The sequence below is a fragment of the Astatotilapia calliptera genome, chromosome 17 (assembly GCF_900246225.1).
Source record: "Astatotilapia calliptera chromosome 17, fAstCal1.2, whole genome shotgun sequence".
NCBI lineage: Eukaryota > Metazoa > Chordata > Actinopteri > Cichliformes > Cichlidae > Astatotilapia > Astatotilapia calliptera.
In genome coordinates, this window is record NC_039318.1 from 29,034,429 (window position 1) to 29,050,503 (window position 16,075).

Genomic DNA, 16,075 nt, shown 5'->3' on the forward strand with positions numbered 1-16,075 from the left:
GGTAAATAAGTTAATAAGTAAGTAAGAATTCAAGAACTTTTCCACACAAAATATAGTCTAAAATTGACCATGTATGTGTGTGTGTGTGTGTATATATATGGATAGAAATAAAATAGAAATAAATACACAGTGACCACCTCTCACCTGGGCTCGCAGTCACTGTGGGCATGCGTCTGCCCAGCCAGGGCTGCTGTCTGAGGCTGAGAGTGCACCAAAGTTGGTTGGACTGTGGGGACATTTGTGGTCACCGGCAGAAGTCCTCCAGCGGACGATGAGGGAGTAGGAGCAGGGAGGGAGACAACAGAGGGCGCGAGCTGGGGACCTAGGATGGCAGTGGTGGGGATGACTGAGGAGGTCAGGGAAGGAGTTGGCAAGACTGATGAATGATCAGAGGAGACTTCACTGGCTATAAGAGATGAAGAGGGCGGGGAGGACACAAAAGGAATAGTGTGGGCTAGAGGAGGGGAGGTGAGCATTTGAGGGGGAACCACTGTTGGTAAAGTGGAAGGTACTGAAGCAGCACTGACAGAAGAAACTGTCTGGGACTGAGGGTGGCTGAAAGCCTGGGGCTGAGGCTGTGCTTGTACCTGTGTCTGGGGTTGTGAGACAGCCTGAGTTACTGGCTGTGGAAGTACCTGTGATTGAAGGATGCTTTGATTCACTGTTGTAGGGGGAGGAGAAGAGGAACAGGGAGGACTGAGATGGATGGCGGAAGGGGTCGAGGATACAGAAAGAGGAGGAAGAGAGGCATCCTGTGTTGTGTTTAAATTAGAAGGGACATGCCCAGCAGCGGCATCCACAGTGGGAGTGAGTGTGCTACTCTGTGAAGGGACAGAAGCTGCTGCAGGCTCCAGAAGTGGAGGATGGGTGGAGTGGATGGAGGGTGGGGCAGTGTTGGGCCCTGAATCAAGCTGATTTTGGTTCTGTCGGAGTTCAGAGAATGCTTGGTGTAAGCTGACTGCTCCTGTAGAATGGGACAAGCCCAAACCTTGACCTGGAGTCTGTGATGGAGGTGGAGAAACTGGAAGAGAAAAAGGAAACTATTTTAAGCCACCACATGATTATATGTAATTCCTAGCTCCACCCAGATTACACCGATTTATAGGTCACTGTAACCAAATTATTTAGAACACCCTACATAGTGTGCAGAGCCATTAAATTTGAAATTTCAGCCAGTGTACCACATACATAGTAAGCTATATTACACCTTATCAATTAAGAATCATGTTAAAAACATATCTAAAATCAACAAATTTGGGCAATTTTGGGCAAATTAGATCAGCACTGTCAGAAAATACAGTTAGAATGTTTCTGTTTCTTTTATTCAACTTCATGTGAATTCATGTGATAGAATGACAATTAAGGCCACTCAGGCAACACACGATCTCTACAGGTAATGCACGCAAATGCACACAATCCTTACCCGTCTCAACATGAGGTGCAAGAGAAGGAGAGGTGGGAAGCATTTGTTCCTTCAGCCTCGCCTCGGGTACAAGGCTGACGATAAATCTCCGACCTGCCGAGTGGACCACTTGTGCAGATGGACTGGGTGGGATGCCTAAAAAAGGCAGAAGAGTGAGACACGGCCTGGATATGTTATGACATGTTCTGTTGCAGGTTTTCAGGCTAAAAAAAAAAGGTGTTTACAAAAGTGTATTTATTGATTTCCATTCAGAAGATCTGAAGGTCCTTGCCGCTCAATAAACCTGGTCTCGGATTTATTTTATTTTAAGGCTTTTTCTTTCGTCTTTTTTATTTTATTTTACCTTGCATGGGGGCAGATATTGCAGGATTCTGCTGTTGCGTGTCACCTGCCATCTGCAGATCGACAAGAGAGCATGCATTAAACAATGACAGTTGGTCTGTTAGAGGCAAAGGTAGAGATGACCAGTAAGTTTAGACACACCATAGACAGGCTATAAAAATTCAGTAGCAGCAGCAGTGAATAAAATAAAGACTCACTGTTTTCTTTGTCTGGCTGTTGGCATCTCTTTCCAGACCCTTCTCATCAGCGTTCTCTATCACCTCTCTGACCTGTTCAATAAATGACTCTCTCTCGCTCTCCAGGATAAACTCACTCTCGACCTGCATGCACGTTGAAAAGGTCACGCTTAGTCACACGCTTATGAATTTGCAATATAATCAGTCACAAACAGCAATATTTCTTTATATAAGCCTTCTTCCTACATGAGTGTGAGGTAACATACGAGTAGTTTTGCCTTGTGTGAGAGTCTGATGAGAACTCTCCATGAAAGTGCAAGGACTAGAGCATGTACTTCAGTGGTTTTGGATGACGCAGAGCAGATAGCAGGCGCGCCGGCACGTAAAAACAATCCAGCCTTAATACAGAGCTATTAATAGGGATTTACAGACAGTATAACGTGAAGGTTGGATGGCTGAAGCTGACGAGCCAACATTCGCTCATATTCAAAGTAGTAACTGGTCAGCTGTGAGGAAATATTGTTTAATATCCACTCTGGTAACTGTGTGCTGTTGAAACATGCAATTCCACTGACGGGTCATACAAAGTACTATAGTCATTTTTAATTAGATTGCAACGTCAGAATTAAATTTATTTAATTAAAAAAGCTAATGACAAACTTGCTCTCCACGTGGGCTGTTTACATGTATGCAGTCTGCTCAAAAGTAATTGGTTAACAGAACTTAGACTATACGAAATCCTTCAGAACTCAATTCATATACAGAATTTTAGAACAACTATAATTTGGAGCAAGTGGAAATGAATCAAAAACAGTGGATGTGAGTCGTTGTGTGATATTGTGTGCACCATGATCTGGGCAATTTCCTCAGGGTTGTCTCCATCCAAGTCAAACCTAAAGGTCACCATCTTCCTGTTGTGGGTCTCCAGCTGACACTCTGCTACCCTGTCTCCAAGGTTGGAGATCTACATGCAAGCACATCAAGAAATACATACACAGAAAGAAAAGATAATGAATGGAAATAAATAACTTTACTGTAAGTGACACATTTCTAACAACCATTAAATGGATACTTGGTGCAGTAGAAAACAGGGCCTGTTTTTAATTTTGACCTCACAGGACTTATCAGGTGTGCGCTATTACATTGAGAACATTGAGTTTCGCCTTGGTCGTCTTCTCATGGTGTGATCGACTTCGCACAGAACGTCTCTGGTGTCGCTTGGCCGAGCGCCCTTCATGACGACCTCCTCCTCCCTCGTTGCCGTCGCTCAAACCTGAAGTCTCAGAATGGCCACTGAGGTACAACATAAGCAAAACACAGTAAGTGAGAAAGACCTAAAAAGAGCACTGAGTGAGAGAAAGATGTCACAAAGCTTAAATGTCATTCAGAGAAATTGCCTTGATTTCAGGGAAGAGTAACTGTGTGTGTGTGTGTGTGTGTGTGTGTGTGTGTGTGTGTGTGTGTGTGTGTGTGTGTGTGTGTGTGTGTGTGTGTGTGTACGTGCAAGTATTACCTCTCTATGAATGAGAGAACTTGAGGCGGCTGTAGCTGGGACTGAGGTAACTCTGAAGATTGTGAGGCAGGCTGAAACACACACATACACACAGATACATGCATGAAACTACGCATGACACACACGGGTGTGGTGTCACCACAAACATCAGGAACACTGAAGGGAAGGAAAAATAGCAGGAAGTTATAACAATTAATGCGGGTGTAAAAACAGAAGCAAATGCTAGCTAGATTATAAGAAAAGTAATTTTCAGAAGTTCAAGTAAATCCTGAGAATGTCAAAAACAGAATATGGAACAAGGATGGAATAAACTGTATCCTTTAAATTAGAACTTTATTCAAACTTGTGAAAAACCAAGTCCACACTTACACCTTTCAAAGAAATGATGAGGTTAAGTAGCAGCCAGGTGCTGCTAATCAAATGGACTTGATGAACTGATCATCAGCCAGTGTTCATCTGGAGCATTCAGGTGTCCCACTACCTCCACCCTCCCACCCCCAAGAACAGCCGGTGCAACGCTCAGAGAAACTGCGAATTACCCAACCCACATCTCAGACTCTACGGGCCTCAGTTAGCATGTTAAATTCTAAAGTTCATGACAGTACAACTAGAAAGTGACCGAGTATGGAGTACACAGTCTCTTCTCTTTAAAAAGAACATGGCAGCACAGCTTAGGTTTTCAAAGCCACATCTGAACAAACCACAAGACGTGTGGAGCAATGTTCATGGACAGCCAAGAGCAAAGTAGTGATGTTTGACCGTAATTCACAGCACCACGTATAGAGAAAAGCAAACACAGCATATCAACTGTCAAGCACGGCAGTGGAGACGTGACGATTTTGCACACCATGAACTCCTTTGTGTACCAAAGTTGCTAAAGTCAAATCTGAGGCCATCTGTCCCACACCTAAAGCTCGGCCAAAGTTGTATCATGCAACAAGACAATGATGTCACAGCAAATCAGCAATTCTGAGTGGCTGAGAAAGAATCAAGCTGCAGCAATGACCCATTCAAAGTCCAGACCCCAGCCTGACTGAGATGCTGTGGCAGGACTTTAAGAAAGCTGTGCATAAACAAACGCCTCAATGAACCGAACCAATATGAACCAAGAAGAGTTACTGATCAGTTCCACAGGACATTATATTTATTTTTAAACTAATCAAAAAATTTGGTTTTGCAGGTTCAACATGTTTTTTCTATTTTTTTAACTCACTCCACCAACAAGACGCGTAAGTTTTTCCAGCAATTATTAACTGACTGTATATTGTTACACTTAAACCCACAAAAGGCAATTAAAACAACACAAAACTGTAGCTGTGCATTTCCATTTCTTACTCGCAAAACTTTAACAAACAGAATTATCATATAACAATACTCCAGGATGTGCATTTCAGATTAAAAAACAAGAACTTCGTAACATCTTTGTGAGGTCCTATCAGTAGAAAGTGTGATGGTGGTTAAAAAAAAAAAAAACAAAAAAAAAACTTCATGCATGAGTTCCAAGATTTTTTAAATTTGGGAAAATTCTCATTTCATTCACTTTTGGTGGGTTCGACCATCTATAACCAGTACCTGAGGGGGGGCTTCCATGGGGGTATCAGGCGGGGCGCTGACTACACTGATGATTGGCACCACCGTGGCCAAAGCCTGAGGCACAGATGTGGGTACGGGAGTAGGAGGAGGAGGGGAAACAATAGTAGGCACCACCCCAACAGGGACTGGCAGAGGAGAGGGAGGGGGAGCCATGGCCGCGCTTGGCTTTGTGACGGCAATAGACAGCAACGGAGAAGGAAGGGTCACCAAAGGAACGGTAGAGGTAGGTGGAGTTACACCAGGCTGAGAAGGAAGTAGGAACAGAGGGAAAGAGAAAAGAAAGGAGAAAAGAGAAAGAAGAAGATAAGGAAGAGGAGATGAGAAAAGGACGGGAGCAAAGTCATGAGGGGATAAGGAAGTAGAAAAACCCAGCCAGGGATCAGACATGACAAGCATGGACAGACTGAATCTGGGTCTTTACTGGTCTCCATGATAAATCATGTTAAAATAAAGACGTCAAAGGAGCGAGTCATCCACAGTTCCAACACATTACTGACATGTTTCACACCCTTAACAAAAACTTAACCAAGCAAGACAACAGGACCGTACATCAAGCCTGTTAGTAAGGACATACCAAGCTCTGAAACCAAACAACACACACTGTGTGACAGAACAGCTGGGTGATACACACACCACTGGAAGACCATGCAACAACAGAGCAAACCCTACAGACAACGTGCAATACGGCTTTACAATGTAGATGGGCAACACTCTCAACACCACATCACAAATGGGAAAAGAAGGCTAAAAACCTTCAAGAGTCAAGATATGGAAACACTGTAAACGAAAACAGCTTTCTATTTTTAGTCTTCAAGATCCAACGTCCTGAATAAATATTATTACCTACTGCTTGGTGTCGTGTGTTATAAAAGAAATACATACAGTAACAATAAAAACTGCATGTTTGCAGAAATGGTGAAAAGAAAACTTAACAGCTAAAGAAACAAAACCGAAAATATTGCTTAATATTTGAATCATCGGCTGTCTTTTACTCAAAGATTCAATCTACACGTTTAGAAAAACACATTTTTAATCGTTTACAGCAAGGCAAAGATACTACATTCATTTTTATATACAAAAAAATATCAATCAAGTTGGTTAATGGTGTGTTTAAGTGGCCAATCTCACTGTTTGAAACAATGAAAATTATACTAAAAGGTTTAAAAATAAAAAAAATGCAAGTCATGAAATCATTACTGTAAAACTAAAAGACTAAAATATCCGTGCAATGAAATTTAAATTCCATATTTTGTCTTTAAATTGGACGTGACGTGTTACTCTTTATAATTCTTTAATATATAATTTGTTAGATAGTGAATCAATTTTTGTAGTTTTGCACAGATCCACAGTTAAAATCAAATAATCGAAATGTAATTCAAGTGCAGACTTTCTGCTTTATCCAAGGGGTTAAATACTGTATTAGTTGTGTAGTAATTATAACCACTTTATACACCGTCCCTGATGTCCAGAGGCTAAAAATAACCAGACGATGGACTGACAAACAGTTTCATGGCCAGGAGAGACCTGTTTCATTATCATGATAAATAAAGGAGACATAATATCTGGAGTGGATACAGCATCCCAAAAAGATGTCAGTGTAAATGAAGGAAGAAATAAAGACTAGTAGAGGCTCAAAAGCTCAAATAAACCTTTCAGAGAGACAAAACTTTACCACCCTGTGCATTCTGTAAAAAAATAAATGCACTGATGACCTCAGCAACACCAAAAGGCCTGAAGGTGCATGATGACAGAGTTTATGATCCTTAAAAAAAAAAAACACTCTCAAAGTGCCGGACGTATCAGGTCTACAATCAGGTGGTTGCTTCATGAATGGAAACACAAAGGCTTCAGACAGGTGCAAACCACTGATTTCACCTCAAGAACAAGAAGGCCTGATGAGGACTTTGGCAGAAAACATCTCAAAGAGTCTTCACAGTTGTGGAAAAGAAAATCTTCGGACAGATGAACTCAATATAACTTGTACTAAAACGATGCCCATGGGCTCTAGTGTTAAGGTCATCGACTTCAAAGACAATCAATTCTAATATTTAAAATTATGTCCGTTTGTCCAATTACTTTTGAGCATCTGAAAATCAGGGCTTGTGTATAAAAATAGCTAAAATTCCTAAACAGTTAATGCAAAATTGTTGTTAAACCCCTTAAATCAAAGCTAAAAGTCTGCACTTCAATCACGTGTCGACTGCTTTACTTAAAACGCACTGCAGTGGAGTACAGAGAAGAAAAAAAACAACACTCTTTTTCCAACAAAATATTGACTTAGCCTTAATACCAAACTAAATACTGGACTATTACTGGAAATACTGCCCATCTCCATTTCCGTGCTCATGTGTTTGTTGTCCATGCTTTTACTAAGGTGGTCAGTGAGAGCATGTGGGGTAAACAAAGATGCACTGTCAGGAGAATACACAGCTCTACTCAAAAGGTCTATGTTCTGTTCAAAGGATTCAGTTAATACATCACAGTTTCACGTGAGGACAGAGACAAACAGGCACAGCCACTTACAGTACAACAAACTACAGTGTCAATTACGACGATACCTGAGACAGAGCTAGCTGAGCAACTTGGTACAGAAGATAAAGGTGCTCTAAACTGGGAGATGGACTTAAGTCACAAAACTAAACACGCAACCACACGGCGTACCACACAAACACAATGATATACAAGTGGATACGTAAAAACACGTAAAAACAAACCCGGTGGTAAACACAGGCAGCATGCCCACGAGCAAGCCAGAAAATGGAAAGAAAAACAGAAGAAAAGTGAAGAAAGCAGAACATGCAACAAGACAAAATAACTGAGAAACAGCAGGTGGAATGCCTAACTACATATCCACAGATGCGTATGTGCATTTGTCTCTGGGTATTCGGGTACAGAAGTGAGGAAATACTAATGGCAACTTTTACTCTAGCCCTGAGGTGAAATAACAGACACTGTTATGAATTGTGTGAATTGTGAATGAATTGCGTTTAGCAGATTTGTTTCAGATTAGAATTTAAAATGTGGGCGAGCAGTTGCATTATATGCATAAGTGTGTAAATAACTAAAGATAAATGCAGATATACGAGCCATCAGGCACCTTTAAAAAGACCTATCACCACCCACATGTACAATTAGGAACACTTCAATCTAAGCCAATCCAGTATGCCATAATAACCCACAATCACTTTACTGTTAAAAAGTTAAACTATCAACTTTCTAGAAATGTCAACAAAAATAAAAACTTAAAATTTACATTTATGGAAATGCTGCTTTAGTGGATTGGGTTAGGTTACACAGTGTTAATATATAAATGAATGTATATTTAAATACTCAATCTAGAATAGAATCTCTTTGAAAAGAAAGAGTCCTAGCTAAAAACACATATAGATATATATTTAACAAATACAACTATAACTGTACCTGTGCAGGTGACTGTGGCAGAGGTGTGTGTGTGGGGCTTTGAAGTGATGTGCTACTCTGGCTAGATGAGGCAACCTGGAGAGGGACAAACAGAGAAACGTGGGTGAGAGAAAACAGTGTAGATCAGGGGTGTCCAACTCCAGTCCTCGAGAGCTACTGTCCTGCAGCTTCTAGATGCATCCGTGTCTCGACACACCTGAATCAAATCAATGGCTTGTTACCAGGCCTTTGCCAAACTTGATGGCATGCTGAAGAGGTAATCCAATTTGATTCAGCTGTGTTGGAGTAGGGATGCATCTAAAATCTGCAGGACAGTAGATCTCGAGGACTGGAGTTGGACTCCCCTGCTGTAGATATTTACATAAACAAAGATACTCTTTATGTGTTTGACACCGAACAAAATGGTTAATTTAGCAAACTGCCAAAAGATAATATGGCTGCATTCTGACAAAATAAGTGTTACAATAAAAATGTAAATGTGACCAAATTATAAAGGGTCATAATATAAATGAAATAATTGACTATAATTTATTGCTCAATCAAAGTTCAGTTCTTTGGACCCCACAGCGTACTGATTAACACATTGAAATTACTCCTGTAGTTGGGAGTAGTCCACTTTGAGCTACATTTGAGCCAACACAAAGAGCTGTGAGCAAGGCTTCACCTCCTCTAACTGACCTCACTAAACTGGGCCTCTTAACTGAGGCCCTGAGAGTTTTGCAGGTTGCCGCTCCAAATAAAGCTTGAGGTGATAAATTTCCACCTTTCTGTTCAAATCTAACTCCCAATAACTAATATGTAGGTGGCCAAAACACCGAGACTTGAAAATAATGCTAAAAACCAATGCCTACCTGTTGGGCAGTCCCAGAAAGTGGTGGCTGTGTGCTGGCAGGGACCAAAGCAGGTCCTGAAGTTGGCTGAGGGGAGGACACCTGAGTCTGCTGTTAAGAGTCAGATTTAGAGAAAGAAAGACAGAAAAATGGAAAGACAGGACCAGATGCAACGTCGTAGGACAAAACAATGGAGGATGGAGGAGAGAAATTGAGAGAGATTATGGACAAGAGAGAGTAAAAGAGAGAAAAAGACAATTAGAACATGTTTGTAGCTTTTGGATCCAACAGTATGCATGAGTACAAACACAAGGCAGTTCTGCTCTTCTCTAGCAATCATTTTTAATCTAGATCTTCCTCTTGTGTATGCACACATGCAAACAGACACGTATACTCTAATCCGATGACAGATATATGCACACTGATATCTAATGTATGCATATACGCAGCTTGTAGTATAGCATGTACAACAGTATGGGCACGGCACTGGGGTTAGGCAGGGTGTAAGTAGGATTTATTTAACATGCAGGTCAGGACCTAAGTCATTAACAGTGATGATAAAAAGGTGTTATATAGCCAACAGAGCACAGAGTAAAAATTGGAATACTCTCTATGAATTAACTAAGATGTTTTAAAACACTTGCTGCTTTTTCAGATTTCATCCTAACACCACATGTCCTGTTCATGGCCCTACCTCTGACTCTGACAGAAAGTCTGATTCACTTGAAATGATGCAGGCTTTCTTTTGAGTCAACTTATCATTTCAATTGTATATTTGATTTTCAATCCTTTGAATTTCATGATGGTCATCACCCTGACAAGCTCCTGTGTTCACTTAACGAATTCTTCAAATACTCTACAGTAGCACAGAGATGACTACAACCAATCCACTGATGACTGAACCCTTAGAAGGCCGGAAGCAACTGTATACTTGTCGTGAAGCTCATCCTGAGAAAATATGGGGAAAGCTTACGCAAGTACGGTACGTTGCACCAGACGTACGACTACCTAGCTTTCTCTAACATTACAGGGAGTAACACAAACACATAAGAGGTTGCACATACGCAATATTTAGTAAATAACGTTGCTAAAAAGATCAAGAACTTAATATAAATGAGATGGAAAAAAAGAGCTACTGATGGACGATGAAAAGGAAAATGAATAAAGGAAAGAAAGTAAACAAGAATGTCAGCGTTCTAAGGGTTTAAAGAATTTCAGCTGTGACCTTTGAACCCTGTGTAGGAAGTTGATTTTCATTGTGGGCAGGAAATGATAACATAATATGTTAAATTAAAGAACTGGCTCGAAGCCAAGCTCTTTAGCATTTACAACACAAATTGTGAAACACACAGATGAACGTCTCTCTGCATGGTTACATTGCTATTTTGTCTAAGCCTCCTTTAGTTTTGTTGTATGTTTCTGTGTGTTTAAGCATACAAATCAGCAAAGTCTTACAGCTTTATGTGAATTCAGACGTTGCGTTAAATGTCATAAAATGATATCAAATGTGCGCACGTCGACGTCTTAAAGATGCCTTTTTTAAAATGTACATCTAGATTATTCATCTTAACCATTAACCTTTAAACTCCAGATCAAACTGACTTTGGATTTGTATGGGCTAAAATTCAAGTATACTGTAGACACAGTATACCAGCACAAACACACATTTCTCATATACTTTCATATATGAACATACAGACAAAATATTACTTACTGATAACACCAAAAATTCACAACATAAACACAGAGAAGAAGGGAGCTTAGACTCGGCTCATAAAGCTTTTACACCACAGAGTGTCCCAAAGAGTCTTACTTTCAACGTAATTATCCATTTACTAAAAATAATGCCTCGAATGTTAAACTTAAAATTAAATGGTTCTGGTTTCATGTTTTTAACCAAAATATTTGAAAGAATCACCCCTTTTCCTTTAATGCTGTTGAAGAATGAAGAAACTACGAAGGCAGACTCTCTGTGGTGCTTGCACGACAGAAAAGGGGGGATTAAATCACAAAGACTACATGATGACATAAAGAAAAAAAAAATACCATAAATAAAATATGGAGGAAAAAAAACAACAGGGATTGGTGTAACAGACTCTGGGTCAGATTACCAATAAAATTCAATTTCTTTTGCTAGATTGCACAACATTGTTCCAATTATTTACTGGCTACGGGGTCCAAGAACAAGACTGTTAGAAGGATAATATATAAAAAAAAACTGCCAATCTGTGAGCTGTTAATAATTTATAATCAAAAGCAGAAAATACCATAATTTAGGAATTACAGTTTAACCATCAAACAAAACATTCTATGTAAAATTTTGGTATAAATTTCAAAATCTAAACTAGTAACTGACCCAGAGGTCTAGGTGTGGTTTCTAGTTCTAAACATTGTACCAGAGGGGGGTTAGCGGCCTGCATGGCCAGCAGTGACTCGTGGTATGTCATATCAGGTTGAGCTGGCACCATTCCCCCGTGCCGGGCCCAGGAGCTCTGGATCAGAGACTCCAGCTGATTTGATGACGACCCCCCAAGCGGGAGCTCGGACGATGGTGTGGTGGGCAGAAAGTTCTGCACTGAAGGCGGATGCCCCTGGGGATCTGCGTGAAGAACTCCCCCTGGTGAATCGTAAGGCGCAGTGGAGGACGAGCGAGGGATGGACTGAGCAGCTGAGGACTCGAAGGAAGGAGGAAGAGGTGGCGGAGGTGGTGACTGGAACTCTCCTGCATCAGAGGAGGTCAGAGAGTCGCTGGAAGGATCGGGACTTCTGTCTTTTACAGTCAAACCTGCGTGGTGAAGGAGGAGACTTCCCGGAGGTAAAGGGAGCTCCGGACTCACGTAAGAGTACAGCTCTTCTGTCACTGGCTGCAGACGACTATATGTGCCGGAGCCACTGGATCCCGTCCCAGGGCTGTCCTCTAGAGGGAGGTCCATAGAACTCCGTCTGGCCCGGTAAAGTCTGGATGCCAGGAGGCTTGGATCTCCAGCAGCGGCTGCAGCTGCAGCGGCTGCAGCTAAATGAAACTCAAAAACACTTCCGGTAGGTGGCGGGGCGTCAGCCATTACTGGAGGTGCAGAAATAGGAAAGGAGGATGAGGAAGCATGCTGTGGACCATAGCATCCCTCGGATGATGAAGAAGACATAGAGCCAACCGTGGATGCACTCATGGGGGGTAAGGGTGGCGGTATTGGACTGTGTGCACTCATTCTTTGCAGGATATGAGGATGTAAGAACCCTGCTTGAGATGGAGGACCAGGATCAAAACCCAAACCAGCAGCTGCAGCTGCTGCCTGCCTCTGCTGATGGAAAAGCTGGTGTGCAGTCATTGGGTAGCCTCCATATGCCATTGCTTCATAATGGTCCAATAAGGCTGCTTGATTTAGATTGAGTCTCCTCACTGCTTCCTCGTGCTCTGCTCTCATGTCTTTGAACCCATAAAAACTTGGATCAGATTGTCCTGGGAGATGGAGGGGTTCCCCAACACCAAGTCTTTGAGCAGCTGCTGCAAAACCAGGATTAACCATGAAGAGAGAAGGAGCCTCAACACCCTCCATGCCAGAAAAAGGGTGGAGGCTGCTCCCGTAACGAGGGTAAGCAGGCTGAAAGTGTCGGGTATGCGCCTCGAGAATGGAAGTGCTCTTGCGTCTCTGAGTGTTGTAGGCCTTTGGAGGCCCAGTAGGAGGAGGTGAGAAGGAAATGGGACGCTCAGGGATAGAGGGGAAGAAAATAGTCGGGGGGTCTGGGAGAGTTGGAAGAGGGACGTTCCCTCCTGCTCCCCCTCCTGTGCTTGGTCCTCCGCTGAAAGGGTGTGGCATTGAATGCTGCTGTGACAGTGAGATACAATGGATTTAAGAATGACACTCAGAGAGAATGACACAGAACCACAGTAAAGGCCCAATGAAATGGAGAAAAAGAGCATAATTTCAAAGAACACCCCAAAATAAAAAGGGGGATGGGGGTAGTCACCTTCTACACTTAAAGGAAAATTATGTGGTTAAAAGCTGTTTAACAAAGTGAACCAAACTGGTAATGAAGAGATGGGAAACTGGTTACAATAGACAGATGAAATCACACACAGCTACAGCACAAAGACACAAGACAAGACAGAAAAGGACAGATATACACCATCACAGGTGGAGAGAAAGTGAGTTATAAAATGCAAAGAGAGGAAAGGTTGTCTCAAAGGTTGACATTATCCTAATGCATCTGCAATCAGGAAAATTGTGTTTTATTTCAAACATATCTCTGCAAAATGTTGACCTTTTAAGCAGCCAGCTGCCACTTGCAAGGAAAGGTAGACTGCAACACTTTCCAGAAAGTGCAAATATCTTCTCACAGATTCTTCAACCATCACCTACGTCAGCGGTCCCCAAGCCTCGGGCCGCGAGAGCTGAGGCTCGGGTGTGAAATTTATGGTTTTCAGGGCTTTTATTGTTAACTCTGTTTCCCTAGGTCTTTTCCCGTGTTGTAGTTGTGCGTCTTATTTTGTTTACGCGTTACCATTGTGACCAGAGAGCATTCAGGGGCAGAGAGGAAAATATCCTCCTGAAATGCGCCAACTCTCAATGCTGTTGGTGCATTTAAGGAGGACGCTGCTAATAAAGTTACAAAATTACACGGCGAATATGCGTTTATTATTACATTTACAAAATACCACAGTTTTTGTCTTGGTCGTATCATTTAATTTTGTTGTATTTATCTGTGACACCTTAAAGGCCGGTCTGTGAAAATATTGTCTGACATTGAACCAGTCCGTGGCGGAAAAAAGGTTGGGGACCGCTGACCTACGTCACATCTTCGCTGTCTCTGCATGTTATGGGAACATCCTGCATTGTTTTTATACCAAATTGCTGTAAAGTAACCAGTTTTCCTGATTCAGGATGCACATTTTATTAGAGCATTTGACTACAGAGCAGGGTTAAAGTAAAGTGCAATCACTGCGTATTTAATAGGACTATGCGGTGGCCAGTGGAGGCCGAGAGAGTTTTATAGAGACGTATGTCTAGAATCAAAGACTCACAAACGAGTCTGAAAATCTAAATGGAAAAAAAAGTGAGCACGTAATACACGTATTTTTGTGTAACAGGCTTGCTACACTAACCCTTACAGGAAGTTTGAGAACTTAAGTAGCGCTAATCTAAGCATACTACATCTAGTTCATGTAAAGTATCCTTTATGCCAGCTGTTGTTCTTCTAACTCACCATTTTAACTTTTACTGAATTTCTCTGAAGCAATGAGCTTTTATATTTTCTATATTTAATAGTGCAAATGTACATTTCTTAAGATCAACAAAGGACCTTATCCTGGTTGCTTAAACCAGAAAAATGTTCAAATCGTAACCAAGAAAAATAATCAGCACTGAAACAAACTGCATCAGTTAGTAATATGTACATGGTGTCATATTGTGTTTCCATATGCAGCATCACTTGGAACTTTTCAATAATGCAATTTTGCATTTTTATAAATCTTTCATTTCAGACTCAATGTGGCCCATGTCCATCATCTTTTTCTCTCTCGTCCTCTTTGGTTCCACCACTATGGCCCAATTATCTCTTTAGAACCTACAGGGGTTGAGAACAGGGCAGGTAGGCTGGCCCGCCGCTGCCTGGCCCTGGGCTGAGACGAGGCAGAGTGAAGGGGCAGGACTGTCTCCAGGGCCTTGGAGAGGCACCTAGTGAATGTGTCCCTCTCTGATGTGAGAGGTGTGCATGATGAGGCAGTGGTGTAAGGGGACGAGGAGGACAGGTCTGGAGGTGTGGCGGGCTGTTTTGGAGGAACAACCAGGGGCGGAGGAACGTGAGAAAAGGAGTAGGAGGAAGGGGGAACGCAAACAGACATGCTACGACATCGACGGTGGTGCGACACAGGCTGCAGGCCAGGGAGGGTTGATGGAAGAGGGAGTGACCAACATGAAAAACAAACACAAAAAGAAAAAAAAAGCAGGAGAAAAGGTACTTAAACACAGATCGCAGCAGTTATAGCGAAACTTAAAATAAAAACCAAATCATACCATAAATAAAAGCCACAGTTTTACAGTTTTTACATCATCGAAAAAACCCCCAACAAAACAATTACAGTTATTTTGTGAGCGAAAATGTTTCAGATTTATAAACAACAGGTTTCTCAATGGAGCTAATCATTTGCAAGTCATCTATCATACCGTTAAAAGTGTCCAGTTTCACAAATATCACAAAGACACAAAAATAAACTGTAAATTAAAGAAACAGACTTCAAATAGAACAAAGAATGATTTTTCAAAATAACTCATTAGGACCTCATTTGATGTTAGAAACAAGCCAGTCTGTCTATTTCACCACCTCCAAAAATTGGCTTTGATGAGAAAATAAGCTTCCTGAGTAATTCAGTTGCAGTTCAAAGAAAGCCTTGAAAGGACATTATTTAGTTATATAGTCAATCGGTGTACATCTAGGTGAACAACAGCAGTCTCAGTCTGTGTGGATGCTGGTAATTTAGAAGTCAGATGAGGGCATAGAAACCAGAAGTCATCGCGTGTAATGGCGAAAATTAAAATTAAAACGTTCACCTCTCCATTACCACTACTTTTAACAAGAAATGTGATTCATACGCTCCAGATATAAATAAGTCAACCTAGATCTAAATCTTGGCCACTAAGAGAAAGCGCATAAAACTATGTCAGGTCCTTGAGAAAAAATATCTAATGCATTGTAAATAAATAATGACCTGCGAGTGATCTCAACATGTTCCTGTTTGACGTGTGTCCAAACAGATGTGCCCGACTATGAATGAATAAAACAA

At 41.5% G+C, this 16,075-nt stretch overlaps 1 protein-coding gene across 13 annotated transcripts in view; it reads right to left on the reverse strand.

Annotated features, from left to right (window-relative positions):
* wnk1b (WNK lysine deficient protein kinase 1b) overlaps positions 1 to 16,075 on the reverse strand; it is a 93,986-nt gene that overhangs the window by 16,386 nt on the left and 61,525 nt on the right. For 7 of the 13 annotated variants that reach the window (XM_026146914.1, XM_026146918.1, XM_026146917.1 and 4 more), the window contains exons 12-23: positions 11,694 to 13,121; positions 9,319 to 9,408; positions 8,468 to 8,542; positions 7,606 to 7,683; positions 5,027 to 5,290; positions 3,455 to 3,525; positions 3,084 to 3,234; positions 2,789 to 2,905; positions 1,963 to 2,085; positions 1,767 to 1,818; positions 1,424 to 1,558; positions 145 to 1,021 (exon numbers count right to left, since the gene is read on the reverse strand). In XM_026146914.1, the coding sequence (XP_026002699.1) occupies positions 145 to 1,021; positions 1,424 to 1,558; positions 1,767 to 1,818; positions 1,963 to 2,085; positions 2,789 to 2,905; positions 3,084 to 3,234; positions 3,455 to 3,525; positions 5,027 to 5,290; positions 7,606 to 7,683; positions 8,468 to 8,542; positions 9,319 to 9,408; positions 11,694 to 13,121 (3,461 nt within the window). The remainder of the gene's footprint in view (positions 1 to 144; positions 1,022 to 1,423; positions 1,559 to 1,766; positions 1,819 to 1,962; positions 2,086 to 2,788; positions 2,906 to 3,083; positions 3,235 to 3,454; positions 3,526 to 5,026; positions 5,291 to 7,605; positions 7,684 to 8,467; positions 8,543 to 9,318; positions 9,409 to 11,693; positions 13,122 to 16,075) is intronic. The other 6 variants (XM_026146915.1, XM_026146916.1, XM_026146919.1 and 3 more) reach the window with 6 other exon arrangements.